The 27,684-nt window shown below is 41.2% G+C and overlaps 1 protein-coding gene across 1 annotated transcript; it reads right to left on the bottom strand.

The window, feature by feature from the left end:
- Positions 1–391: 391 nt before the first annotated feature.
- LOC104555475 (uncharacterized) lies at positions 392–27,684 on the bottom strand. The gene is made up of 14 exons (XM_010198922.2): positions 27,453–27,684; positions 24,675–24,794; positions 23,595–23,714; positions 22,358–22,477; positions 15,207–15,329; positions 13,941–14,023; positions 12,647–12,772; positions 11,756–11,801; positions 10,407–10,540; positions 6,256–6,384; positions 4,125–4,239; positions 3,070–3,204; positions 1,719–1,844; positions 392–951 (listed from the first exon to the last, which is right to left on the bottom strand). Exons 1-14 carry the CDS (start codon positions 27,676–27,678, stop codon positions 830–832), a joined length of 1,725 nt encoding a protein of 574 aa, XP_010197224.2. The 5' UTR covers positions 27,679–27,684; the 3' UTR covers positions 392–829.

Genomic DNA, 27,684 nt, shown 5'->3' with positions numbered 1-27,684 from the left:
TGTTGTAAGTGCCTTTGGAAATAATTTACCATTTGCAAAATGCAGACTTCTGTATTCAAATACTTCTCGCCCAAATCTTTCATGGTAGCTACTCAATTCTAAACATGCTCTGTGTAACCTTTAACTACCTCATTGTGCCTTTGCTCTTCTGGCTATGCAAATATCTGCCTTCAGGCTTCTCTTATTCTTGTTTCTTACACAGTTTTGGCAATTTCTTTGGCTTATCCATCAAAAGGTGCTTCCTGTTATAGTTTTTTAGTGTCATAGAATCATAGAATGGTAGGGGTTGGAAGGGACCTTTAGAGATCATCTAGTCCGACCCCCTGCAGAAGCAGGTTCACCTAGATCAGGTCGCATTCATGATGTGGGCTACCTTTATACTATGTGTTAATTCAGTCATTTTCTAAAGCCACGTTCCTGGAGTGTGCTCTGAAATAAGGGACGTGGAACAGAAATGAAAGTGAATGCAAGGGAATCTGTGTACTTGAGAGACGCCTCTATTATGTGAATAAAACCTCACAAATACAATGCTGTTTTTCTGGAGGTGGTGGTGAGAAAACCAAAACCAAACCACAGAAGATTACCCAAGCATAACAGGTGCTTTCCAAACAGTTGGAAAGAATGTAGCTGTAGTCCTGAAGCAGCCAACCAAAGCATCCAAGGGATTGTCTTTTGACCTGCTCCAGTTGTTGTTATTGAAACTTCTCTTTTTATATGACGGGAACTGTAAGGAAAACTTTAACTACAGGAACCAATGAAAGGACTGGTCTTCTCTAAAAGTTCAGGCTCTTGGATCTGGTAAGTTTTCATAAGCCATGCAGCTTAAATATTAACTGTCTTCATGGCAAACAGCTGCCCTAAGGAGCTCTTGAGTTTCTTCTGTTTGTTGACGGACTTGATCAAGGAGTTTGGCCATTTGGCTTTTTCTGAATGCTAATGAAAATTCTGGATCTGAAGAGGAAAAACAAGTGTTAGGCAACCTGCTGTTTTTCCTCTGTATTTTAAGGTAGATGCTTAAAGTTTCTGTTTCAGTTAGATACTTTTGATTGTTCTTATTGCAATGTAAAGTCTAGAGAGGACAGAACAATATTCTTCTACCCCATAAAGCAGATACAAATTCAGTTTCCATCCCAACAACCACTGAAGATTGTTTGCTCAGTTCTCCTGATCCAGACCTCTAAGGCTCTGTTGCCAAATTCAGCCTTATGCAACAGGTGCATCCCCAAGATGTCACAGTCTTGGCTCTAATTCTACCTATGTGAAGATAACACGCTAGATACATTTATTACCATATTGAAACTCTCATCTGTACTCCCACTCAACTCATCTCCCGCCAAAAAAAAATCAAAACCAGAAAACAATCAGGAATAGAATTTGAAGTATGAAAAAGCTGTAAGACATCTCAGTTTTAATCCCTAAATTCTTGAGAACTAAATTCGTATTTGAAAAGCTTTTAGGCTACATCTAGTGCCAAACATTCTTATATTGGATAAAAGCATCTGTACCTGAAGTTCTGTTTCCCTAATCAGAAAGCCTTTCATTTTAGAGCAAGCAAAACCTCCTACTTGCTTAAAAAACAGGTATCAACTATCCTTGAGGTTATTCTGCTTGCTTAAATGAGCAGAGCTAGGCCCCAAGGAAGCTGCCGGGCATTGTCACTTGTATTGTGACAGTGCCCATCGATGGCTGGTGGGCTTGGCCCAGGAGGACAGACGCACCTTCTCGCAGCCTGCAGAAGGTAGAGATGCCCAGCTGCTGGAAGCGGATCTCCTGGTGGGTAAGGAAATGCTGGAGGTAGCCCTCAATCTCTGCCACGTGGCTCTTCAACAAGTGCATCATTTTTTCTGCATGAATGGGAGAACAACTGGAGATCAATAGGAGCCTTTAAAACACTTTGGAAACCGATTTTTCTGACAACATTTAAGATCGTTAATGATTCCTCTACCTCCAGCTATGACCAATGTTACTGAAAGGAACGTCAAAGGGTTTCCACATACTGCAGCTTGTAAGGGCATCGCTGATCCTTCAGGCAAATGAAACACTGAGTGTTCCCAGCTGCTGTGCCGGGAAGCTGCTCCTTGGGTGAGGCACGTGCTGAGTTACAGGCTCATCCTGCCAACTCCCCCAGAAGCGATTATTCTGCGGGCTCTGTTCGCTACCTGAGAGTCTGCTCTGTTGCCAGTTCTCGATGGCAGACTTGAAACAGGTTTGTATTTTCCTCTTATTGGAGACTCAATACAGACTGCAATTTCATGTTTAAGGATTATAATCTAACCATGCTTTTCTAGAGAATGTGACAAGAATCATCTGAAGACCTTTTTCTAGCAAATCTTTAAGGCTGTCAGCTGCAGGGGACAACTATATAAAGCATAAAGCTGTTTTGTTTTCTGTGGGTAAAAAGAATGTGCTTTTCATTCTCTCTCAGTGAAACTTAAAGAAAAATATAAAAGCTTCATTCTTAAAAGCCACTTCACTGGTCCTGCTAATCTAGTCTAGAATTGCAGCAGCATTTGGTTCAGTGAGATGCTTTCCTCTAGCTGGTCAAGCAGACTTGATTGAAATTTCTGGAACACAACCATCCCACTGTGATTGTCTCTACCAAGCTCTACTGTCTGTGGGGAATGCCATCATGTTGTATGTACTGAGAAGCAAGGTCAAACTGAAAGCTGCAACAATGCCTCTTGTCTGAAACATGTTCTCACCTTTCCCTTTGTAGGGAATGTTTTTACGCTCACCTACCTTTCTGCTTAAGTTGTTTTTAAGGACCTCAGAATTGGCTACAGACTAGCCCTGCAGAACGGCAGTGCTTGAAGAAGGCAACAAATACGTAAATCAGATCTGTACGGTCCATTTTCATCACTGGGCACTTCATGCACTCAAGCACTGTTTTATGTCTATTTCAAAGGTGGCTGCAGGCACTTTTATGCTAATAAATTTGGATGGAGGATTCTCTAGGAGTGGTAAAGGTTGTGTGATGCCCGAGAGTTAAATCCTTTGAGAAAAGGCTCATTTCATTCCAGCCAGCCACAAATCCCTTGAAAAGCAGAGCTAATGTCATGTGACAGTTACCATGACCTATCATGTGCTGGATGATGGAGGCAACTTGAAAGGATAGCTCAGTATGTTCCAGTTGGCCAGCCAGTCTCACCAAGCACTTTGTCAATGGTTCGTCCATCCATTGGACCATGTGCAACGTGACTCCTTCTGGAAGGCAGAAAAATAAGAGAATAGTCTGTACACAAACACTTCAGCATCAAAGAAATGAAGGTGAGAGGTCTGCCAGAAACCACACTGCCTAAATAGGGAATCCTTCATGCAGCTGGAGAAGTAAAATAAGTCCTGAACTTGTGCAATAAATAGGTTGTAAAAAAGGGTCACATCCTGAGGTTGTGTCCTTAGTAAGGTAGGGCCATGGATTTGATTCATAGAAAGTCTGGTGGATTTTTATTTTGGTGGTTCTCTGTTCTGAAAGAATGAATCACTTTATGTATGAGACCCAGTCTTGCCTAGTGGGCTCAGTCTGCCCAGGAGCTGCTGGGCACGTCCTGTAAAATTACATGTGACGTGTCACCAGTTGCATGGCAGTTGCACCAGTTCCAAGAGATGAAATTAAATGATTGACAGACAATGTCTAATGCTTGGGCATGTGGGAAAATGTCCAATGATCCTCTCTGCCATGAGGAGTGCCTTCCATGGGTGCTAATTTAGGATCTCCTAGAATCTAAATGCAAAAAATTTAGAGAGAAGAAGCCACTTTATATTTTAGTCTTTTTTTTCTTCTTATATTAGTTTCTGCTCCTATGAAATTGATTCAGATGGAGAAACTGGACAACATTGCAAATAAAACTAGACAAGCTATGAATAGCAGTAAAATCCAGAACAAAGAATTTTGAGTGAAATTTTTTAAGCTGAATTCAACAGAAAAAAAGTGCAAACAATGGAGCCCATGTCTCCTGGCAGTCAGTTGAGTCTTGCTCTTCTTGAAGCTTGGGGCCAAAGTCCCAGTGAATATAAAGGGAAAGACCTGGGCTGTAAATCCACCTGTGCTTCACCTCCTAGGAGGATTAATAAAAGCTACGTACACTTCTCAGATTAAGCAAGTTATGGTGGGGTTACTTCCCTACCTTGCTTTGCTAGCTCAGCAAGGCAAGATGTCACATAATGAAGAGAGTCTTCTTGAGTGTCAGTACAAAGCATGGTCTGGAGGAGACCTTCAATACATGGACTCTCAATGATTGTCTGCAAGAAAAGAAGAGATTCATGTTTAGCACTGCCATTATCTTTTAGTGGCGTCCCAGGACTTCAGAAGTACTTGATCACTCTTATCAATACTGAGGGCTAAAGCACCAATAATGGAAGTGTCTCCTCCCAGATCTACCATAAGTAGGTGATCAGAGATCACCTGATTTTAGGCATTTCCCAGTGCTTGATCTGTCTGTGGGATCTTCTCGTGATCACAGATCTCCCTGAGCTCCAACAATTTCCTGACCTATTGCTGCCGTATCAGGAGGCATGCAGTCTTAAGCTGTCATTTGCACAAGTCTTGCTGTAGAGGTGAAGCAGCTGAATGCTCCAGGGCAAAGCACTGAGTAATGTGGAAGTTTTTCAGTTTCTTCTATTTGCCTCCAGGCTTTTGAAAACTTTCTGGTGTTAAAATGCTCTGATCTGGAGGAACAAGATGACCTTTCAGTAGCGATGGTGAGTTCTGTTTCTGGAGAGAAATGTTACGAGTTAAACATTTCTGTGTATGCCTTATCTCTTAGGTTGACTCTGCTATGCCAAAAGTGTTGGTGTTGGACGGCATGTCTCTGTACTGGGTATGTTTTACATACATACTATGTATGTAAAATACATACTCTATATGTACTTTAGAGACTGAGATGAAAACAGCCAGGAGAACTGGCCTGTGCTGACCTGGATTCAAAGTCCGTGAGATGAAAGAACCTGAATGAGTCACCTGGAGGTGACTGGGTATTCTTGAAGTTGAATCACAAAGTCACCAGCTCTGTGGGAGGTCCTAATAATGGAAGCTGCTCACACCTCCATAAGGGAGCTCTGGGGTGGGGGGGGTGATGGTGGGGGGTGTCCTGCTGGCATAAAAACACTTTCTTCTTGTGCCAAGGACTCTTTATGTGTTTTAGGGATGGCTCCTCAGAATTGACCCTGGAAACCTGGCACATCCACACGTCTGTGGATTCACTTGTGCAGTGAGAGCTAAATACTCTCTATATTGTAAAGCTTTGTGAGGTGAAACAGCTCCCTGCTGATAACAGAACAAAGTCACAGAATTTCAGTGACAAATGTGGGAGTTTTTAAAAGAAAACTTTGAAGGGATGGTCCATTTTTATCCTTACTGTGGGCCTTGAGTTTGAGGGAATCTATTCTCCTGCAAAAATTGACTTCACAATTTCACAATTATCAGAAATTCATATAATTCTTAATATTGCTGAAATAAATTTTGGAAGTGTTTTTCTCTTGGCTAGTTTAAATCCCTGGAACTAATGGTAATTGGATTGTAAGTAAAGAGGGGGAAAAAGGAACTGAGTCTTAAAAAGCATGTATTAGAAATTGGGGCAAAGCAGAGACAAAGATTTAGGTGTGCTTTTTTCCCCCAATATGGATTGTTTCCCCCAATTTAGATAGTAGCACTGATTGATTGAAATAGTCTGAAAAGGCAAGGAGAAAGTGCATCTGTGGATATGGATTTTGTTAGAAGCAAAGTCAGCAACAGAAGTCTTTATAGCATCTTGGCATAACTAATATCTTGCCAAACAGGCAAAATTTACATCAGTAGCTGGTGTTATATTTAACAAAGTGGGAGTAAAATTAGAGCAGTGCTGAACACCATAAACAGATAACTAAGGGTAGTTGAAGAGTGAGTTGGGAAATAAGGATTCTGTTTATAACAAACCTCAGGTTTTTCTGGATGGTTCCTGTAATTCATATGAAATGTCTTTGCTACAAGTATATTTTAGACCTATGATGCAGTCAATCACTATTTAAACCACATCACTCATAGAAAAATTAGACATTTCTCATTTTCATTAGCATTTTTGTGTTGTATAGAAAAAACATGAATAAAACCCCCTTATGGCACATCAGGTACTTGTAGTCACAAACAAAACTTTGTGTAGACTATCCTTGTAGAGTATCCTTATTTACAAAACTCCAAACAATCTTTCTATGGGTAATGCTGGTTTGATGTAAACATAATTCCAACCTCCCAGGGTTCAGTGAAAAATACTGAGTACCTACCTGTCTGTTTTTGGAAAGGCTCAGGCTTCTGATGATACAAGCAGCGTGGCCAACAATCACAGGGTCTGCTTTATGCGCCAAAAGGAGCACCCCCAGGCTCTGCAATAGCTCAGCACATGCCAGAGTGTCCTGAGAAGAGCAACCGGTATCTTAGTTACATCCAGTATGGACAACTCAAAGCAATCTTGCAGCAAACTAGAGACAGATGGATCTTAGCTCTGAAAGAACAGCATTACTTAGCTCATTTAAACCATCAGTGCAGCGACAGTGTCCAGCGTTTCTTTTGTCTCAAAATACAGCCTACTGACTGGCACCGATCTCCAGGACACTTTTTATAGAAAGCTGGAGTCTTTAAGGTTGGGTAGTTTATTTTTGTTTGCATCAAATGCTTCCCAGAGGCTGTTGGTAATCGGAGCAAGGACGTATGGTCAGGGTAGGTGTGAATGGCAAAAGTGAAGTAGCAGCAGCATGTCTGTGAGCACCTCAGCACCTTTCATTGCCTGCGATAATGGACTGTATGTTTAGACCAGTTTGTGATCAGGCACCACTTCAGAAACGTGTTCTGAATGGCATCTTCTGAGTTCATACATGTTTCTCTGCTGTCTGATGGATATTTCTGTGAGAGTTAGTACTGAGTCTCTCTCTCTGAATGTAGTCTTCCTCCAAGTACCATTAATATTAAATGAACCAGATCTTCTAGTTTGGTTTACTGCCCTTGTATTTTCCTAATAACAGTAGGGATTAAGGAGCACTGCTGTTTACAAAAGAAACCCAACCTCAACAGGCTTTGGGTGAAGTCTACCATTGAAGGTGTAAAAGATTTCCTCTTTGGCAGTGTTTTTTCTTTCAGTCTCTTTCCCATAGGAGTTTGAGTTCTTTATGCAGTTCTCATATTTGTTGGCAATGAACTATATTTGTGCTACTTATAAACTAAGAAAAGTTAGCAAGAGTGTTCAACAGAAAACAAATCATCAGTCCTACATACATAGTTGAGAAAAATCACATCATTCTGAAACCTGTGAATGTCAGTATCACTAAAGCAGCATTGAAATGCAGATGTCTTTAAAAATTAGGTTAATTTGCATCTTTCTATTACTTAGGTTAAATTGCAAAAGTGTGGATTATTTTCTTTTAATATCAGCTGACATCTTCATGTCTGCTCGTTGTAAGCAGTGTCACAACCAGCAATCCTAAAACAAAACATCAAAACAGAAGAAAACTGTGCTAGACTTCAACTCAAGGCACTTAAAGAATCCTATATGCAAATACGACTGTAAACTTTCTCTGCTTTTGTTTCTCCTTCTCTTGATAGGCAGAAATAATTTTAGATAATCCAATTAAATTACCATTGATGGCTGTTTTCTGTGTTTTTGGACCAAGTGCCCTCTTTTCTATGTAATCCCATCAACTGTGGTACCCTTATTTGATTTACTACAGCCTGAGAGCAGGAAATTTTCTATGGGCTATATAATGACTTCCCTGCCAATCTTTTCTGTTTATTTAGGACCTACATTAGCAAGTGATGGTACTTTAAATGCTGCCGAAGCTATTTTCTGGCTGGCATATGGCTGGGATCCAGATTTTATTTACTAGTTCAATCTCATGCACAGCGTGGGAGCATCACAAGAAACCTCCAAACAAAATTGGATTGTGTGGTTCAGATGGATATTGATCAAGCTTCTCCCAATATTGAATCAAACTAAAACAAAAAGCAAGGGAAAGCATTCCAGCAGCAGGTGTGCTTACAATTGCAATCTTGCGCTTACGCCCCTTGTCCAGGGATTTCTTGCCAAGATAAATATTATCCCTTGTTTACCAGGTAGCAAGATGGGAAGGCAAAGTCATTTTGTACCTGGAGTGGAAAGTCAGTGACATCATCGGGAGTAGACAGACTGCTGCCACCCTGCCACTCTGACTTCCAGGTCTTTGCTCTGAGGAATATGATTTAAAAGGCTATTTTCTCACAAAGCCTCTTTCTTTAGTGTTTCAGGGCTGGGGTGTCCTTGAGAGAACTGAATAAAATTTCTCCTGTTAAGAGGGAAGTTTTCCAGCACTTGCTGGGAATCACTGTCAACTGCCTAGCCAGGGGATTGCAAAAAACCAGGTTTAAGCAGGGAGAGGACCTCCTGTGAAGCATTCCTGGGGGAGTTGCTTCATGGTAACGAAAGGGCAGATGAATTCTGCCCTATTGTATCCTGGGTAGTATTTGTAATAATTCAAGCATCACTTGACTTGGTTGTAAAGGTTAGCTTTGTTCAGTGGTTTGTTTTCTAACAGCTGTTCCCATGGAGAAGTCTCTCTTTCACTCAGGGAGAATTTAGTCTGGGTCAGAGAAAGAAAGATTTGAAAAAGAGCCCAGAAAAGGCATGGAGGTGGGGAGGCAGGATATGAGTAAGGAGAGGTCAGGCTCTTCTCAGAGTGCCCAAGACTCACTCGCACAAAACAGCAACATTCAGGAGTCAGGGACAGCCATGTTTGCTCACCAAAACAAATTCTGAGATGTAGATATTTCTCACTGGAGAATAAACCCTTGAGGGTGACACTTTCCAGTTGTCTGCTGCTGATCCTTTCCCCCCCCCCCCCCCCCCCCCCATGAAGACCAGGCTGTATCCCTGCTGGCATGACAAGGCCGAACCCCCAGTGCCTTTGTCCTGTGCCCTTTGTAGCTAGGGGTTTGAAGCACTGCTAAAGACATGCTTCAGAATCAGGGAGGAAAGGAGTTCTGGATACCTTTTGCTGGGACAAGAAAAAGTGCAAATGCTGTTTGGAGGCAACACAGACAAATAGGAGCAAGGACACTGTTCCAGCATAACACCTCGTACTGAATAAGGTTTTTGTGTGCAACTAGTTTCTGACTGAGTGTATTTCAATTGTAATCTCACTGAGCACAAACTGTGTTTTGATTGCAATGTTTGATGAGCAATGAGGATGTTTGCTACTAATGCAGCCACCACAAAACCTGTGAAGCCATGGTGCCTTTGGGAACCTCTGTCCTGTATTTGCTGCTCCCCAGGCATAAAGCTTATCTGTTACATCCTATCGTGGAGTCAGAGGAGGTGGAGTTGGGTTTGTACTGTGCTGTGTACATGCAACTGAGCTGTAAGGCACCAGGCTTCCCATAGCTGCAATACATTTCAAATCACACTGAGAGTATTTCAGCCGTGAGAAGCACCTCAGTCTGGCTGTGGTTACTCAGTCTGTCACTACTGCTTAAATCAACATGTCAGGAAAGGTTCTCAGGTTTTTTTGCTTTATCTACCCAAGCTCTGACTTTCTGCTGCTTACTGGTTTTGCTGTTTTATGTGGAGGATGAAAGTATAGCAGCAGTGTCTGTTTTGTCTGCTTGCTGTAGGTTTTTTCTAGTCAGACTTTGCACAGTGTTGCACTGTTAATGGTGGTGTTTACTCTGAATGTGGGCAAGAGAACTGCTCTGTAACTAAGGTCATGAGGAGACACCGGAAAGTCTTAGTGAATTAGCTAAGGATAGACAGGATTTCAAATTGTATTAACAACCCTTGCTGTCTTGATCTTAATTCAAAATACATTAAATTTATACAAACATACTTTTGAACAACTGTCTGTATAGGGAACTCGGGTCTTTTTGCACTTTAATTTGCAATGATGCACTTTATGCGTACACTCTAAACTGATTTCTCTGGTTTTCAGTGTATGGGGAAGCTCTGTAGCCAAGGAGTAACTTTCTCAGTTGCCCCCTTGGCTACAGAGCCTCTCATGGGGCTGGTTATGTGTGTGTCCTGTCCCTTGTAAACCCACCTGGAGACCTATGGTCTGGGGATTGAGGAGACCATAGGGAGTTTTTGGGTGTGCAAGGCAATGTCCACACAGCCAAAGAATCTGACACCCACCTCCCCTTCTACCTTCCCTTGGTCTCCTTACATGCAATCTGATTAACTACAGGACCTTTTAGATCTCAGCACAACAGGTCAGCTCCTAACAAAGAATGTGACAGCAGATGAAGCAGACAAACCCTCGTTATTTAGAGTGGGAGACAGAGGGTTGGGAATTCGCACGGAGCTTCTTGATCATTCTCAAGGTGCATTTCGTAGGCAGTTTTGCCGTACCAGAGCATTACCCCAGCAGGTGGCCACAACTACTCTTCTCCTCCAGTCCTGGGGAATGAGCTCCCCTACCTGGTTGTGCGGGTGCTGGGACAGAATCCAGAGCAAGGCGATGGCAGCACGGCGCACCTCCTCGCTGCCGGCTGCCAGCAGGGAGCACAGTTGGGGCAGCACGTCCGCAGCAACCATCTCAGCCCGGATATCCGCTGCAGTGGGAAAGGGACCGAGGTGAGGGAGCTTCGGAACACCGTCAGGAGGCAGTCAGGCTCTGACCCATTGGGCTGAGGCCCAGCCGTTAAATTAGAGGGCACCTCCCCGTCTCTGCGGGATGGGACAATGCTGGGTGGTTCGTTGTAAAAATAAGCCCCCGTTTGTACTGTCTCCTTTTAACAAAGCATTAATAGGGGCTTGAAAGCAGAACATAGGTTTGGGCACCCTTCAGTTTGTGTCTGAACCTCGGCAAGAAGAAATGAGGGGATTTTTTTGAGCCCTTCATTGGCATAAAGCCTGGTGGCAGCTTCTGCTGCGCAGACAGAAAGACCTCCCCAAGCACCACCTCTCTCACAGAGTTATGGTTAGCCTGGGGAAAGATCAGCCGTCTTGGCTGAATCCTCCCACCTTACTTGCCCCCACAGCCTCGGCGGTACCTTTGGGCACCAGAAGCCAAAGCCAGAGCCACCAGCAGATGGAGCAGGACTCCCAAAAGGCCAAGCAGACCACGCGTATAAGGCACAAAGGAACAGGGGAGGAGCTCCTTCACGTCCAGCGCCACGATAATTGGGGTTGCTTGAAAATTAAGCACCACTACATTTTCTAGATGAACGCTAACCTGAACCCCAGGGCTCTAGCATTGAGTGTCCAGTCCTCTGCTTTCATCTCCCAAGTACACCATGGAAACAGGTCTTGGGCATTTAACAGGATAGGGTTTTTTAAAAGAAAATTGTATTTGATCACAGAACCACACAGAATAGTAGGGTTGGAAGGGAGCTCTAGAGATTATCTAATCCACCCCCCCTGCTAAAGCAGGTTCATCTCGACCAGGTTGCAGAGGATTTATGCCTTGGGAGAAGGCAGGTCCCCACTCAAGCATCAATTCCAGGAGAGGTTCTGTTCTAATCAGGTTTAATGCTTAGGAAACATGGAAGCTGGAGAAAAACTTAATAAGTTGCAAAGGTTCTCTGCATAAGAAGACCTCTCCTGTCTCTCTCACTTTGTCCTGATACTTTCCCATGCTATCTAGGAGCTCTGAGGCAGATATGGTTAGTGTATGTACTGCACTTCTCTTAACATCCAATTAAAATATAGAAAAGAGGGTATCTCTGCTTTTCACATGAAAGGTTCCCAGCCCACTGTGCTCACTCTGAAAGGCAGAGAAAGGAAAAGAAATAGCGTGGTTTGTTTATCTCCAAGATATTGCTTACCACTGGTAGCCAAATTTCTTAGGCAAACACATGCCTGGCTTGAAACCTGCTTGTGCCAAAGAGGGAAAAAAAAAAAAAGAATGAGAGAGAGGGGAAAAATAGCAGTTTTAGTAATGCATCTTCTTGCCTATTGTAGGCAAAATAAATGTGACAATACCAACAAGCTATTACATTATCTTCAGAGAACAAATTTGGGGACCTTATTGTTTTTTCAAAAGCTTTCATGAATTTTTTTCAGCCTCCTGTAGTATCAGTCATTCTGTTCATGAGGAAAAGCCAATGTGGTTCAGATGTTGTCTTATTTTAGAATGTCAGATAAGTTATAGGAAAACAAAGGGAGTGAACTTGTCTCTTCACTTTGCCCGTTTTTCACCTTCCTCCTACACGGAATTTAAAGTTCCACCCTTTAAATCCTGAACTGCGGCTTACTGAAGTTTCTTTGGTGTGGCTCCCAACAAGGCAAAACTTTCAAGATTATTCTTTGAAGCCACATAGCCAAAGTTTTGGATAGCAAAAGAAGAAAAAAAAAAAGGAGCATAAGAGATGCTCTGTATACCTTCTGCCACAGACACAAGGATCAAAGGGAGTTGAAAGCCTGGACAGAGCCCTTCACACATGTAATTTTGAGTCTAAAGAATACAGGTCATCCTAGTCTAAAGGAAGTATCCAGGGCTGTGGAACAACTTTAATTATTTTCCTTCTCTTTCTCAATACATTGACCTTGTAGAACCTATGTAACTTCTAATATATTTGTATTTTCTCAAGGGAAGATACTGCATAGGCACCTGTACAGTAGATGAGCAGAACTGTGCAAGACTGAAACTAAAAGTCCAAGTTTATAGTTCTATTCTGATGCTAAGCCTTCACACAAAGAGAAAGCTATGGCTTTACCTTGTCCACAGAAGAGGACAGGAGAGAGATGAGTGTCCGCAGCAGGAATCTGTTGCCAGGTCTCAGCATGGCTTTGTGGTGCTGAATGTTGGCTGCCAGGTTGCTTAAGGCAGCACAGCTGTAGTACTGCAGAGAACCAAGGAAAAAAGTGTAGAGAGAGGAGGTCACAGTGGTGACATATTGAAGAGAATAAAAATAAATTGGAGAAATGCTCAGATTTGTTGCTGATGGAAATAAAGTGCTTTTTCATGTTAAAGGTGTTTTATTGGATAGATATGATAACAGTCTGACTAAGGTTCCTCCAGGAAAGGTGATGCAATCTGCTACAGCCCTTACAGCAGTCGTGCTCTGGTGCTGCATGTTGTACAAACCCCTTAGGGCTCTGGGTATTTGAGGACGGTCTGTGCTGCTGCAATGCCGCCACTGCTGTCACCTAAGTTAGATTGTCTGCATCTATTATATGTGTACATTGATTTACTCAAGCTGGATGCAGTCATTGCCCTAGCATGCCAAGAGTTTATTTTCAAAGGATTTAAATATTAACGCTTGGGAGGATTATATATATGAGTAGGTATTGCTAAGGAGGTGTAATTAGAAGAAACAGGTTGAACTGCAGAGAAGGAAATTTTAAGATGAATCTCAGAGAAAGCTGTTAATGCTGAAACAGTCTGTGGAAAGCAATTCCACAGGCTCCATGCCTTCAGACTTTTAAAAGAAATCTGGGTAGACATAGCAGTCTCTATTGGGAACAACCCTGTACTACTCAGAGGACTGAATGAGCAAACTAATGGATTTTAAATTTTACTTCATAGTTTTTAGTATGCAAAATTGCAAAGAGGTATCCGTGGTGGGCTTAAAATAGGAAGATTTCATAGACAAGTATAATAACAAGAAAAAAAATCTTTGCAAGTTATGCCTTCTCAGAACACTTAGTGAAGTTGCTTAGAGCGGAAGATCAAAGACAGGATGCAAAAAGAAACAGAGGAAGAGGCCTATCTGCAACTTGTCTGATGATCTAAAGGACACGAGAAGGTAAGGACGTAACAACTGTGTGCATGTGTTAGTGTGTGCTGGCTGATGCGCTTCTGTGTCACAAACCTCCTCCTGTGGAGCCAGACAAATTTGAATATTTTGAACTTATGTTACCTGATTGAGTTGAGTTTCACCAAGATATTCTCACGTTTCCTTGTTTCTCTAGAAAACCCTTCCCTCTTCTCCACCTTTACTTATCTACATGCTGTGGTTCGTGCTCTCCTTGCAGTCACACTGATACTGTTTAAAAATTGAACCATACCTGAACTTCTGCATCAGAAGATTCCAGCAGCAAGGCAAGAACTGGTAGGGCTCCTTCTTTGCACAGGACCTGTTGGATTTTCTCTGCCATTAAAAAAACCAAACCAAAACCAAATGCTGTTAGCATGCCTTTCCCCTTCCTTCCCTCAAGAGACAACATTCAAAAGGGATATGCACAGTCATTGAATTCTAGAGAGTGATGCGGTTACCCAAATAGATGCCAGTTGGTGTGACTGGAGAGTATATAATTTAGAGCTTGTGCAATATAGCAGTGTGCAGACATTTTATCAAGAGGACTAGCAGGCTGTGTGGCTGATTAAGCCTTTGCTGTTTTTATGCTAAATACTATTCTGAGAATCTGAATTGCTGGAGAAGCTGAAAAAACCTCAGGTACAACATTCAGCATGATTTCTATGTTTAAAAAACAAATTATTTTTAAAATTCTGAATAATAACTAAAGTGTAATAGACAACTGTAGAAGTTCTTGCCAACTGTTCCCTTCCACCATGTAGAGATGAAACGTTACTCATGACTGTGTGGGATAATGGTATCACCTAGCAAGTTGAGATTTAATGATGGTTCATTTCAGAGTTGATGTGCACGTATTATTGCAGAGGACCGAATACTGCTTTTGCTAAAGCTGTTGGCAGATACCCCAGGAGCCTTTAATGTCCAGCCTATTAGTTATATTTTGCATCTTCCAACAACATGTTAAGGATACAACCAGAACTTGATCTTGTTGGATAAGCTTCTGAGATTGCTTAAAGTGTGACCAAATGTCCTAACTTTTTAGACCAAGTTATTTCTTTAACAAATTATTATTTTTTTCTATTACTTTGACTGATGATTTAAGTGCTTGTACATTAGCCTTTTGGGGTTGGAAAGCAACTCTTTTTATGTTGGCACTAGACAAAAATCGTATCTGTATTAGCTAAGGAGAGGCCAAACTTAACTCATTAGTCTATAGTATCAACATAATGCTGCCCAGGAAGCTTGTGGAGTCTCCTTCTCTGGAGGTCTTCAAAACCTGCCTGGACACATTCCTGTGTGACCTGATCTAGGTGGACTTGCTTCTGCAGGGAAGTTGGACTAGATGGTCTCTAAAGGTCCCTTCCAACCCCTACCATTTTATGATTCTATGATATGGAAAATAAATAATTTGCTGCTCAGATACACTTTTATTCTTGCCCTGATGCTTTTGAACTACTTTTTATCAGTGAGAAATTTTCTGTCAACAGTTTCATATAAAAGATTAATCAAAAAGTACCTGACCGTGTGAGGTTGAGAATAGCACCAACTGCATTTTGTTGGACTCTAGGATCATAGGAATTGGCAAGAGACAACAGGGGTGTAATTCCTCGAGCAGCGCCAATAGCCTCTCGGTTGGACTCTGGAGAAAAGAATCAGAGAAAAGAATAAATAGGACAGTGCCATCTTAATGTGACCCAGGAACAGGACAACCAGCAGGACTAGATTTCTTTGGTGTTTGCTTTTCTGACTCTTTGGCGTACATCAAAATTTCTCTACATGCTCAAAAGAACTTGTTAAAAATTCCAAAAGCTCAAGGTGAAAGAAATGAACTCATGACTTCTGGAGTAGCAGCTGGTTCAATGCTTTTGTTTTGTGACTATGATGATTAAAATAAAAAGACCATAAAACCCCTTACACGGGTTAGCAAGATGTCATATTTGCGTTGTACCCCTGGTAAGTCTGATCAAGCCATTCCCAGCATACCAACAGAAACAATGTAATTAAGTACGCGTAAGACTGAATTAATTTAGCAGGGTATATTGAGGGCCAGTTTCTCTCCTTGTGCCTGTGTCACTCCTTAGACATCTAGAAACTATGCAGAGATTTCTAAAGACAGATTTTGACTTAACCACTGGAATGTGAAAAGATGATGCTTCTCTGAAGTGGTGATGCTTCCTTGCATGGCAGTGCATTAAGTTATACAGTTACATTCAACATCCTGGAGTACAAGGAGAATTCAAAAAAGATCTGTGGCATTCCTTGAGACTCTTGTATGAAAAGCTGGGGAAGAAAATAACTATAATACTGAATTAACACTGTAAAATTAACTATATACTATAAAATACTATATAGCATATTTATATACCATATATATTTTTATTCTAAATATGATGAAGTTATAGTATGTTATGAAATACGATATCACTTAGGAAAAAAAAATCTGCTTTATAGTTTTATGGCTTTTTTCTTTTTTTTAGACTTACTGAAGGTAGCCTTAGCTGAGATACATAGAAGAGAATCCTTCAGTTAGGCTTTTCCTTACCCCTCTACCCTGACGCCATCAAATCATTTGCAACAAATAACCTGCTGCCACACTGAGACAATTATAGTCTCCCCACTTTGCTGTCTTATGCATTATTTGTATCTTACGAGCATTCTAGTGGCATGATTTTGAAAAAAATAAGGTGTTGGCAGTGGTATTCTTTGAAGTTGATAAGGTTTAAATGGGAATTACACTGATGAAGGATTCTCTTAACATCATAGTATTCTGCAGAGTATTTTATAAAAGGAAACGGAAAAGTCCGTCATCTACATCTTCCTTTGTTTCCATGAGCCAAAATGCCACTGAAGACCACATGAGTTTCAGTCAAGTATTGCTTCATTTATGAACATTTCTAGACAGTTTAAACAATGGCTAGTCTCTGGAATTTTGCTGAGAAACACAAAGCAGATGAAATCAAGAAACATGAAAGTATTTGAATGAGATCAATTCTGCAGGTGCTAAATAACCTTAATTAATTAATTAATTAATTAACCAAGCCATTATTTCTATACCTGGAGCTTATCTATCCTGGGGAACTGACCCACACAGATAATGCAGGATATTTATTCAAATATAGTTCAGCCAGTATTAGTTTAGTATTCCAAGAAAAGTTCCTTTCTGCCTTCATATGAATATTTTATACCCAAGGAAATATCTTTTATTCTGGAGAAAAAAAAACCCCCACACTTCTGTTTCTTGAGCAAAAGAATTGTTTTGGGAAGAATCATGTCTGTAAAAACAGCTTTTCCACATGTGAAGCTATTATTCTGGTGCAATATTCTGGTCATCTTTGTAGATAAGCCTTTCTCCGATCTAATCTGCCTGCATATTTTGTTTCCCTCAGAAGAAGCAGATGAGAGAAACTCCAGAACAGAATTGTTTCAGCTGGAAGAGACCTTTGAAATCGTCAAGTTCAGCCTTTGTCCCAGCCCTATCAACCACTAGACCATTTCTCTAAGTGCAACATCCAACCGTCTCTCATCTCATAAAGATGTTCAACAGGAGTGGCCCCAATACGGAGCCCTGGGGGACACCACTCGTGACCAGCCACCAACTGGATTTAACTCCATTGACCATAACTTCTTGGACTCAAACATCTAATCAGTTTTCCACCTAGGAAAGTATATGCCCATCTAAGCCAAAACAGACAATTTCCCCAGGAGAATGCTGTGGGAAACAGTGTCAAATGTCTTACTGAAGTCAAGGCAGACAACATCCACAGCCTTTCCTTCATCCAACAAGCCGGTCACCTTGTCATAGGAGGAGATTAGGTTTGTTAAACAGGACCTGCCCTTCATAAAGCCATGCTGGCTGGGCCTGATCACCTGGTTGTCCCGCATGTGCTGCATAATAGAATTTAGGGTGATCTGCTCCATCAGCTTCCCGGGCACTGAAGTTAAACTAACAGGCTTGTAATTTCCCAATCATTCTTCCATCCCTTCTTATATATGGGTGTTACATTGTCTGACTTTCAACCAGATGGGACCTCCCCAGTCAGCCAGGACTGCTGATAAATGCTGCTATTAACTGCATACATAACCTAACAGCATTCCTGTACTCATTGTGAGTGGTCTGCCTCTTTTTCCAGAGGCCATAGTCATGCTTTTTTGCCCTGATTTTAAGCCAAATCTCCCTATTCAGCCAGGCTGATCTTCTTTGCCTCCAGATCGTCTTATGGCATGTGGGGATGGCCTGTTCCTGGGCCTTTAAGATTTCCTTCTTAGAAAGTTTCCAGCCTTCCTGGATTCCTATACCCTTTAAAACTGACTTCCAAGGGATTCTATCAAGTAACCTCCTGAACGGGTCAAAGTTTGCCTTTCAAAAGTCCAAAGTGTCAGTTTTGCTGCCCCACCTCCTAACATCTCTATGAATAGAGAACTTAATAATTTCATGGTTGCTGTTCCCCAGACAGCCTCCAACTGCCACACCCTCCACAAGACCTTCTCTGTTCACAAACAAGGGGTCTAGTAGGGCACCCTCCCTGGTTGGTGTGAGGGAAATTATCCTCCACACATTCTAGGAACCTCATGTTTTTTTCCCTCTTTGCTGTGTTGTATTTCCAACAGATACCTGGGAAGTTGAAGTCCCCAACAAGAACAATGGCAAGTGATCGTGAGATTTCACCCAAGTGCTTACAGAATGTTTCATCTACTTCACTATTCTGATTGAGAGGTCTATAGCAGACTCCCACAGTAACATCAGCTTTATTGGCCTTGTCTCTTATCCTAATCCAAACACTCTCAATCCCATCATCACTATACTTAAGTTCTGAACACTCATAACAGTCCTTAACATACAGAGCCACTCCATTAGTTAAAGAAGAGAGGTGGAAAAGATTAAGAATTGGAATATTGCCATTTCCTTCATTCTTTCACTCCATGAATGTTTGTGAATATGGAAAAGAACCTCACATTTGGGCAAAACCTAGGCTAATCCTTACTCCTCCTTTCCCTTCCAAGGCAGGGAAGGGGAATCCTATAACCTGTTTCAAGAGAGCTTCTCAGGGGTTTGTTTTCAATCTGAAGATCTTCTGAAGAAAGCACTGGCCATGACCGAATATGAGCCATTGAGTGCCTCAAAGGTTTTTCTTCCTTAAAGAAACATAACTGGCTTGATTTGGAAAGACTTCACCTCCATGACAGCTTAAACAATTTTTCTGCCTGAGGGTTTAGAGGTGGTGGTCATCACTGTAAGGCTACAGTGGCAGGATGATCTTCTATAGCCTGCTTCAGAGGTAAATGGCACTTGGAGACCCAGGCACACCACTCCTGCCTGGGAAGGACTGGACTTCCTGTTTTCATCATGGGAGAGCGAAGCACGACAGTACCCATTTGGCAGAAAACTCTGTGACCAAAATAGAAAACATATTTTCTTCTTTTCCCTTGGGTCACCCGCTAGCTGACAGGTTCTTTGTTAGTGTCCATTATTGTGAGTTTGCTGGATTCAGTTTTATGTATGTCATTTTCCTTTAACCTTCTGTCCATTCTCATTCTAGTTCTGGTCAATGTGGCTGAACACTTTCTGTTTTGTCACCTATGACAAAATGGATGGAGGTATCCATCTCACCAAGATGTGTAACTGTACTATCTTCTCTGTAAGAGATGTGTCAAGCTAGATTGTGTTTCTCTCCCAGACCACCTGTTTAAGTAATGCAGTCCCTCCACTGATGCCACTGCAACCACTGATGACTCTTAGAGTGTTTTTAGAAAGGAACCATGTATTGAGATGCTACTCTACAGTAGGGAAATCACTAACATCTACTCAAGTAGGGAAATCACTAACATCTACTCAAGCTGTGTTTGAGTAACTCAACTTGAAACTTGCATTTATAAATTCTTTCTTTCCACTCTCTGCCATTTTTGTACTTGAAAATTTCTCTTGAAAATTGGTATGACTTTGAATGTTTTCTATACTCAGTGTATCCTCTCTGTTTATCTTAATGCAGAGATGTTCAGGTCTCCCTAAACCTTGCGTCTGTTCCTGTATACTCTGAGAAGAGTTCTTATGCCAGAAATCATTATTTTCACTCACAGATTGAAAAGCTGCAGGTAGCTGCAACTTTGCATGAGTCCTGTTGCTGTGTGAACAAATGCTGGTCTTAGAACAAACTGACATTCATCTGAATGGATCTGATGTTTTTATTTGTTACTACCTATTTCAGCACGAAAGCACCAGACAATTCACCTTAATATGCAGTCATGTTATGTACAGAGTGAGGCTGTTTAGCAGTCTTGCATGCTCATTGCAGCAGAATTAAGACACGTTACCATTCATGGATTTATAATTTTAGTCACCTGAAAGCTATCTAAGGATCTTCCTAATTTGGTTGTGCTTCTTTATTAAGCCTTTCTGAAGCATGAATGGCTTACTTGAAGGACATGAGTGAACAGAATACTTTTCTCAAGAAGATCCTTTAAGATGTCAGAGTCTGAGAGTTAAAATTAAAGTAGACTCTAGAGAATTGCCTCTCATTGCTGTGGTAGCTAAATATAGTCTGAAAAAGAAATAAATAGATCCAGTTCATCTAAATCCCAGTTAAACTGGAACAGAGATCCTCAGTACTGGTCAAATCCCAGATAACAAGCCTGCTTATGCACTTGCAGGAGTGCCTACCTCTGTGTTCAGCATATGCCTTCCCATTCAGTTCAAAAGTTCCTTGAGTGCTTAATTTAAACTACTCGTGCTCAGAAGTACACCAGCACTTATGGGAGTGTGTAAAGGCATTAGGCAACCACCTCAAGAGACGATGAAGGTGGGTTGTATCTGGTGTGGCTGAGGGTTCTCTATACTCTGGGTTAAAGACAGAGGCTCTGGAAGGGCCAGAGTGCCTTCAGGACTAAGCAGCATCTTTACATCCCCAAAAGAGTCGGTTTCTCTGTAGGCTGCTTAAAACAGGTGAAAGGATACCTCTCTGTAGATCTTCAGGGGCATAACTTCACTCACCATCCATGACATCCTTCTAGTGCCAGGTACCTCAAATTTTAGCGATGCTGTGCCTAATTTAGACACCCAAATGAGGCAATTTGCATTCCACACAAAGTAATGTAGTATAAAGAGTTATTAATCTGACCATAATTATATGCAACGCTTAAAAATAAGTTTCAAAGGGAAAAGTGTTTAAAAATGTTCAATTTTTTTTTTTTAAAGAGATAAAAATCTCACTATGCTTTCACGTAGCTGGATCCTGCTTATCCGCTCCCCCTTTGCAACATAAATACTTAAAATGAGAAAAAGAACACTTTCACTATGCTTCTCTCAGATTCCTGGGAGATCTGATTGTAACCTCTCATGCTGGAGAAGGAAGCTGGTGGAAGAAACATTACAGGAAGGGAAATAAGTGTTACTCGTGGCTTTTATATGGGCCTTTATGCAGTTTGTACTGTAGAATTACACAGTCTGCAAAAGGTAGAATAAGCCTGACTAACTTGATAACCTTTCCTTTGGTAACTGTGGTTGAGCTTATCTGTCTGGATGCCAGGAAAGTATCTATATCATGATATGAAATACACATAGTTAACCAAGGGGCACATGTAAGTAGTAAATGATGAGTAAGGAACTGACTAAAAGCAAGCTGGCAGCAAGTTTTGTTGAAATGGAATGACCACATGGAAGGAGGATACAAGTGACATTCCACAAACACTGATATGTAGTTGGTTTGAATGAGAAAGTTAATACAAAGATGTCAGTGCAGCACTGTTGATGTGGTGGAAGACTGAAATATTTTACAAATATGAGACAAGTTAGAAGACTGAAGCAACAGAAAAAGAATGAAACTTTATGGCACAAAATGCAGGGACACGCACTTGGGAACATTTGTTGCTGAACCCTAATTAATGTTGCAGACCCTGCAGCATTTATGTACATCTTGGTCTCTGCTGGAAATACTGGCAGAGGAGGAGAAAGACTAAGTGATAAATTCAGCTGCAGGATGACAGTGTCACCATGATGCAGTCACAAAAAAGAAGAAAGTGTTGTCATGACATACATAACAAAACACATTCCCTTGAATGCCATAATAAAAGTCATGGGTGAAACCCCAGCTGAAATTCTGCATGTTTATGATGACCCCTCTTTAAGAAAAGATTAATTAAAAATGGAACTCCTGCAGCATTTCTGTACATCTTGGGACTGTAACAACACCTCAGGTCTGCAGTATCACAAAATAGTAGGTGCAATTGCTGCGTTCCATTTCTGGAACGTATTTACAACCAGAAAGGCTATGAAGGTGAATGGAGAGCCTTGCTTACAAGAAGAATCTTAAATGAGCTTGGCATTTTCAGTCTGGTAAAATGAAAGATCCTTATCAGCGTAGGCATCAGAGAGGCAGAACTACTGAAGCAAAAGCCAATGTAGACACTAATTAGGATAAGCTGGTCATGAATATATTCAGGTTGGAAATCAGAAGAAGGTTTGTAGTCACATGAGAATGAAGGTCAGAAACACTGAGAGATAGATCTTAACTGGAATCTCAAGAGGTTGAATTTATGATGTGGGAACACCAAAATTTGCTGCTGTATCTTATGACTCAAACCAATTGCAAATAGGTTGTTTCACCTTGAAAGGCTGAGTAAGGTAAAAGTTGAATAAATTCACTGCAGAAGGTAAAGTGAAAGAACAAGACTCACCTGAAACAGCCAAAGTCATGGTGCAGGCACAGGAATTACACTGGACAGTGGGATCATCTGACTCAAGCAGATCCAGAATTGGCTCAAGTAAACCCATTTGGACAACTAATTCTTTGTCAACTATTCATAAATTCAGGAAAAAGCAGATAAAAATTAAACAGTTAATGCCTCTGTGAAAATAATAGATCTTCCCTTGACTGCTTTGGGGGTCTATATCATGATTATGCAAAACAGACCTAAGATGGAAATAGCCTGAAAGGCACTCACAGTCCCTAGCTTAGTTTGTTTATTCCTCTTCAGACTCCTGAAAGAGTGTAAGAGATGTTCAGAGGTTCTACTTCAGAAAGTCCCAAATATTTCTACTAGCAATTCTGTTTTCAAACATTAGGTTCGTTTTAGAAAGTGGAACTGCAACTTTCCATCAGGCTCAAAATTTACTCAGACATCTCCCCCCCCCCGCCCCTTTTCTTCTGAAGTCTACCCTTTAAATACCATTTTTCACTTATAAATAGTGACATGATATTACTTGCAGCAAGATTCTTAAAAAAAAAGAAGAAGAAGAAGAAGCTAGCTTCATTGAAGACAGACCATGTCTTCCCCTATTATGGAACAGCATGATGGACTACCTATTGCAGCTCAGGTGCCAGGGATGCAACAAGGACTTAATTGATGAGATGTGGCGTGTTCATGCCCTGTGAATCAGTGCAAACTTTATTGGGAAGTTTTTCTTCTGTAGTTCCCAGATCCTATCCCAATTACATTTGCTCTATTAGCTACAGAAGAAAGTGAAATCTATGAAACATTTTTTTAAAGAATCTGCAAGCAATCTAAGACCAAAGTCCAGTTAATAACAAGAAAATGAGCACTGTCTCATAGGGAGAGTTTATTTCTAAGAGCTGTATCTGTGGCTCGAAAGGGTAAAGCACTGGACTCTCAATAGACGAATGAGAATGGTATAGCTTTTTCCATAGCAGTCTGGGAATAATATATCAGTCTTTGCACACAGATCCAAGACCTCTTGCCACATGACACAATCTATCTGAGGAGATATATCCTGGTGCCACCAGAATCTATGTGGCTTGCAGAGAAATCAGATTCTCATCTAGCCTATTGGGAACACCATAAAAAATGGAATTTGGATTTGTGTAGACCAGGGTTTGTAGATATGCCTTCTTTCTGCAAGTCTGGCTGAAGAGATACTTTTCTACCTGAAGGCAGACGTGTTGTTATTACTCACTATTTTCTTCCAGCAAGAAGTTGACAAGGGAAAGGGAAGACATCTGCTGTACTTCCAGGTCAGCAGATCGCAGTAAGGCATAGAAGGGTTCCAGATGCTCCACAGGCAGGGGGATGTTCACTGCAGGAATGAGAGGAAATATTCAGGAGTCTCATCATTCACCACAGTCACATTTTTCTCTTGTTGATCTTAAGCCTCCAGTGCTTATATACATAGACTGAGTGGTATTTAAATTCCATTGCTACTAGCAAAACAGACCAAGTTTCCTGAAAAGGTTTTGAATAATCAAGTACTTGAAAAACATCACGGGATGGGAAGCACTATGCCTCACTACCAAACAAGTCATTCCACCTCACATCATGTCCTCACGTTATGCTGTCTGCACTTTTTACCTAGCAAAAAAAATACATGGGATAAAGCTATCAAGGCAAGTGACAGAATATTCTCCTTGAAGGAAATTTAACATCCCCCTGCCCTTCCCCTCAAAAATAAAAAACATAGCATGCTTATTCCTGGTATTTCTACCTTCTTGTAGGACTCAAACTTTTGCTGCAATTTTAGAAGTCAGCCTAGAGATGCCAAATAACTGTTCACAAATTACATCAGGAGCCAAGCGCTCCCACAGAATAGTTGGAACGAAGAAGAATGTTTTCTTCATAAATTTCCACTATAATCTTGCCTCTAGAGTTTTGCACTCTTCAAAAACTTAAATAATATAAAACTTTAAATGGTCACTATGTCCATTTCCTTCCAGCATAGTTTTGACTGCATTGCTCTCAGGAGATTCAGTATACACTGACTCTAACTACTTTGGGTTCTGCTGAGATTTACAGACATGTTACAATTACATAATTTACAGTCTTTTATAACCACAAGAGATATCTTCCCATAGGAAAACCCAGAACAACTCTGTCCACATGGCAATGAAAGCATTTACAATTTTTTAAGCAAACAACACAGTATGAAATTAAAAAAATAATAAAAAAAAACACTTTAATTGGTGAGCCAAAAGGACTTTCACTGTTGGAAATCACAATTTACAATTATATGAAATTTTTCTAATACACAAAGATAACTTACTGTGCTGACTCATATGCAAATAATAGAGGGCAGCAGACTGCTGTAAACCGGGGTTTTCTGAAAAGGCTAAGGTCCTCAAGGCTTCCAGAGAGTCCTTTCCAAGTGGTGACATTTCAAAACCTAAAGATACACAATGGCAGCACAGACTCAATTACACCTGAAAAGGGTTAGTTGACAAAAAGAAATTAAAATTTGCAGCCAACCAAACATACACAGATTTTTGTACTGCAACAACTCTCCAGAACCATCTATCCTTATTCACGTTTCCATGAACAGAAGCAAGAAATGAATCTGGAATAACCTGTTCTTGGCAATGCCTCTTGTGAAGCTCACAAAGCTAGTGATTGGAAGCATGATAAATTACAACCTTTAGACACTTTTATACTACCCAATATAAATTCAGGTGTTCTTGCTCTCCATAAAAATCTTTACCTTTTATGAATCATATAAGATCTTTGTTAAAATATATCTACTGAACATGGTATTCTTAGTTACGAGCTACAGAAAAAAGTACTATTTCTAATTTACTACATTTTAAGCTAAATATGTTTCTCATCCTGGATATTACAGTAAAGGATTTCAAGGAATAGCAACAAGGATTGCAAATGGCCGTGCCTTGGGCTCAAGTTTCTAGCATGACTCTGGCTGTTCTCAAGTGTGATAGTTCCCGTGTGAATAAACCAGATGTTCGGCAAAAGCATCAAACAATAGCAGTCATGCATGACTTCTGTAAGTTGCTGTAGCATGTAGAATGCTTTTGCAGAGTCTAGATGATCTCCAGGGGTCTCTACCAATCTGTGATTCTGTGTAATGTACTTATAATGTGTGGAATGGAGCAACAGAGAGGAAAACTGCCATTGAACTAAGGCTCAACAGTACAAACTGTTGAAAACGTAATGTAGTATAAATTGACTGGTGGAGTACACAACTATAAGATATTTTAAGATAAGAGATTAAAGCAGTGCATTAAAGACTGAAATATCTCTATGAATCAGATCTAGCTTCTTTACCTCCCATGGGATAAAGAGATGTGAAGGATGGGAGGGCTATGAGCTTTTGTGCAAAACTCCGCCAATATCTCAAGCTGTGTGTCTTGGTTCTCTTTTGTGAGGCTTCCCTGCCTCCATATGTCTTGGAATCAAGATGTAGGCACTCAAGTAATTAATCTTGGTTCTTCCTTGGTGCTGTGTATGTCCTACCACAGACACTGGGACATCCCAGAGAGCACATATTGCCATCTGTGTATCACAGTCATAGGAGCTCTAGGCTCCCTGTTGCTGTACCTCAGCTTCTGAGGATCCAAGATAGAGCAGCCTTTTGAGGATCCACCTCAATAAGGAAAGGATTTCTCAAGAACACATACACTTAAACTTTTCAGGAAGCACTACTGGGTGCTGTAAATGGCCATTCTGGTCTCACCATTTTTTCCAGACACCCCTTTGTTGCACCTGATCCATCAACTAAACTGGGATACTGCCAAGACAGTCTGATGTAAGGTGAGGAGCATGCTAGCTTTTGGAAGAAAAAGTTCGTCCCTGGAAGATCCTCACTGTACATTAAACTGAAAGATTGGTCCTATTCTGGATAGGGACTTCAGGATTTAGCCTGTGCTTAAAGTGCAACAATTAGTGAGCTGTATTAGCTGCACAGGACCCTCCGCATTCATAGGGTAATGACACCAGTTAATACCAGCTGAGGCTAATTAATGCATGTTCTCAAGAGCCAGCATCACAGCAATTATTCCAAAGGTTGTTCCGTGACAGATAATTTCAAGCAGCGTTAACTGTGTCACGCCAAAGAAAAATGTCTCTCCCGGTCTCCCTTACAAGATGGTTTTATGTCCCCCAAAAGACAAACAAAGAAATAGTAATTTGTGTTCCACACAGCAAAAATGAAAGCAGAAGGCTATGCAATTTTGTGTTGTTAAAGCAATATACCAAATTAGCTGTGGGTATATTGCAAAGCAAAACCAAATAAGCAATGTCTCCTACCTAAGCTTGAGACGAGGAATGTTTCTGTGTTGGACAACTGACATTGGTATTGTGATACTCTGGGACAGGATAGAGAGGACATAGCAAGTGGATAAATGGAGGAATTGGGTAAGTAGCCTGTACAGAAGAGGAGATATGTGAAAAGTCATAGATCTAATTTCATTCAAGCAGAATCTCACAACTGCATTCAAGCCTTGTGTCTAAAAAGTTTTCATAAAAGCACTTAGGCAGACCAGTGGCTTGGAATCGTGGAGTCCAATAGCACTTGTCCCAGGGTGACTCTGCCCTTCGCCAAGTGTGGCGCAGACACCCGCCAGCGTAAGTCCCATGTTCTGCAGCCAGCAGCATGGATACACAAGGCTCAGCCCGGGCCATGCTGTGGTTTGCCTGCTCACCGCTCAGCACTCTTACAGCATCCAGTGTTGTTACAGCCTGTTTCCAACTCTGTGGCCTCAGTGACCGACTTCAAAAAATTAACTTCAGTTACTATAAGGACTCACTTTTATGAAAGATATTTACATGGGTTATGTATTAACTGTGGCAGCAGAGCAAGAAAGTCACTGACCATTTCTACTCAGATCCCACTGTTATGTCACTTGAGACCTTGGTGTCCCCTGTACAAAATGCTCTGTAACTCTGGCCCTTCCTACATCATCACCAAGCTGCTCCATGCCACGCCAGAGCACTTTAGACAGCAATCTGTTTTCAACCCACAAAACTAATCTTCTTGTTCTTTCACAACCCTTTAGAAAAAAACCCAAAACCCAAAACATCACATCCCTCTTACCTGATTCAATATGCTGTAGAAACTCCTGTGCTGTCACCCGCTCATGAGGCTGCAGGATGGGCTTGTACAGCTGTTTGGCTTTAGAGCTGTTTTGTTTTAAGCAGGAGGATTTGCTTATCAGAGTGAAGCATTCCTTGATGCCATGTACCAAGTTGGATGATATTCTCTGAATGAAGGCCACAAAGTCCCGCAGCACCTGCATGCATCTTCCACACAGTTGACCCATTCTTGT

This window comes from Colius striatus, chromosome 2 (assembly GCF_028858725.1).
Source record: "Colius striatus isolate bColStr4 chromosome 2, bColStr4.1.hap1, whole genome shotgun sequence".
NCBI lineage: Eukaryota > Metazoa > Chordata > Aves > Coliiformes > Coliidae > Colius > Colius striatus.
Note: the sequence above shows the minus strand (reverse complement) of the source record. Positions and strands in the feature narration are given on the sequence as shown.

What these genes read in the sequence shown, in the direction of transcription:
- LOC104555475 (XM_010198922.2), bottom strand. Translation starts at nt 27,678, where the DNA reads ATGGGTCAACTGTGTGGAAGATGCATGCAGGTGCTGCGGGACTTTGTG. An exon ending in TCTACAGCATATTGAATCAG is followed by an intron (nt 24,795 to 27,452) that starts GTAAGAGGGATG and finishes GTGTATCTTTAG; the next exon opens with GTTTTGAAATGTCACCACTT. An exon ending in CCCAGCACCCGCACAACCAG is followed by an intron (nt 6,385 to 10,406) that starts GTAGGGGAGCTC and finishes TGCTCTTCTCAG; the next exon opens with GACACTCTGGCATGTGCTGA.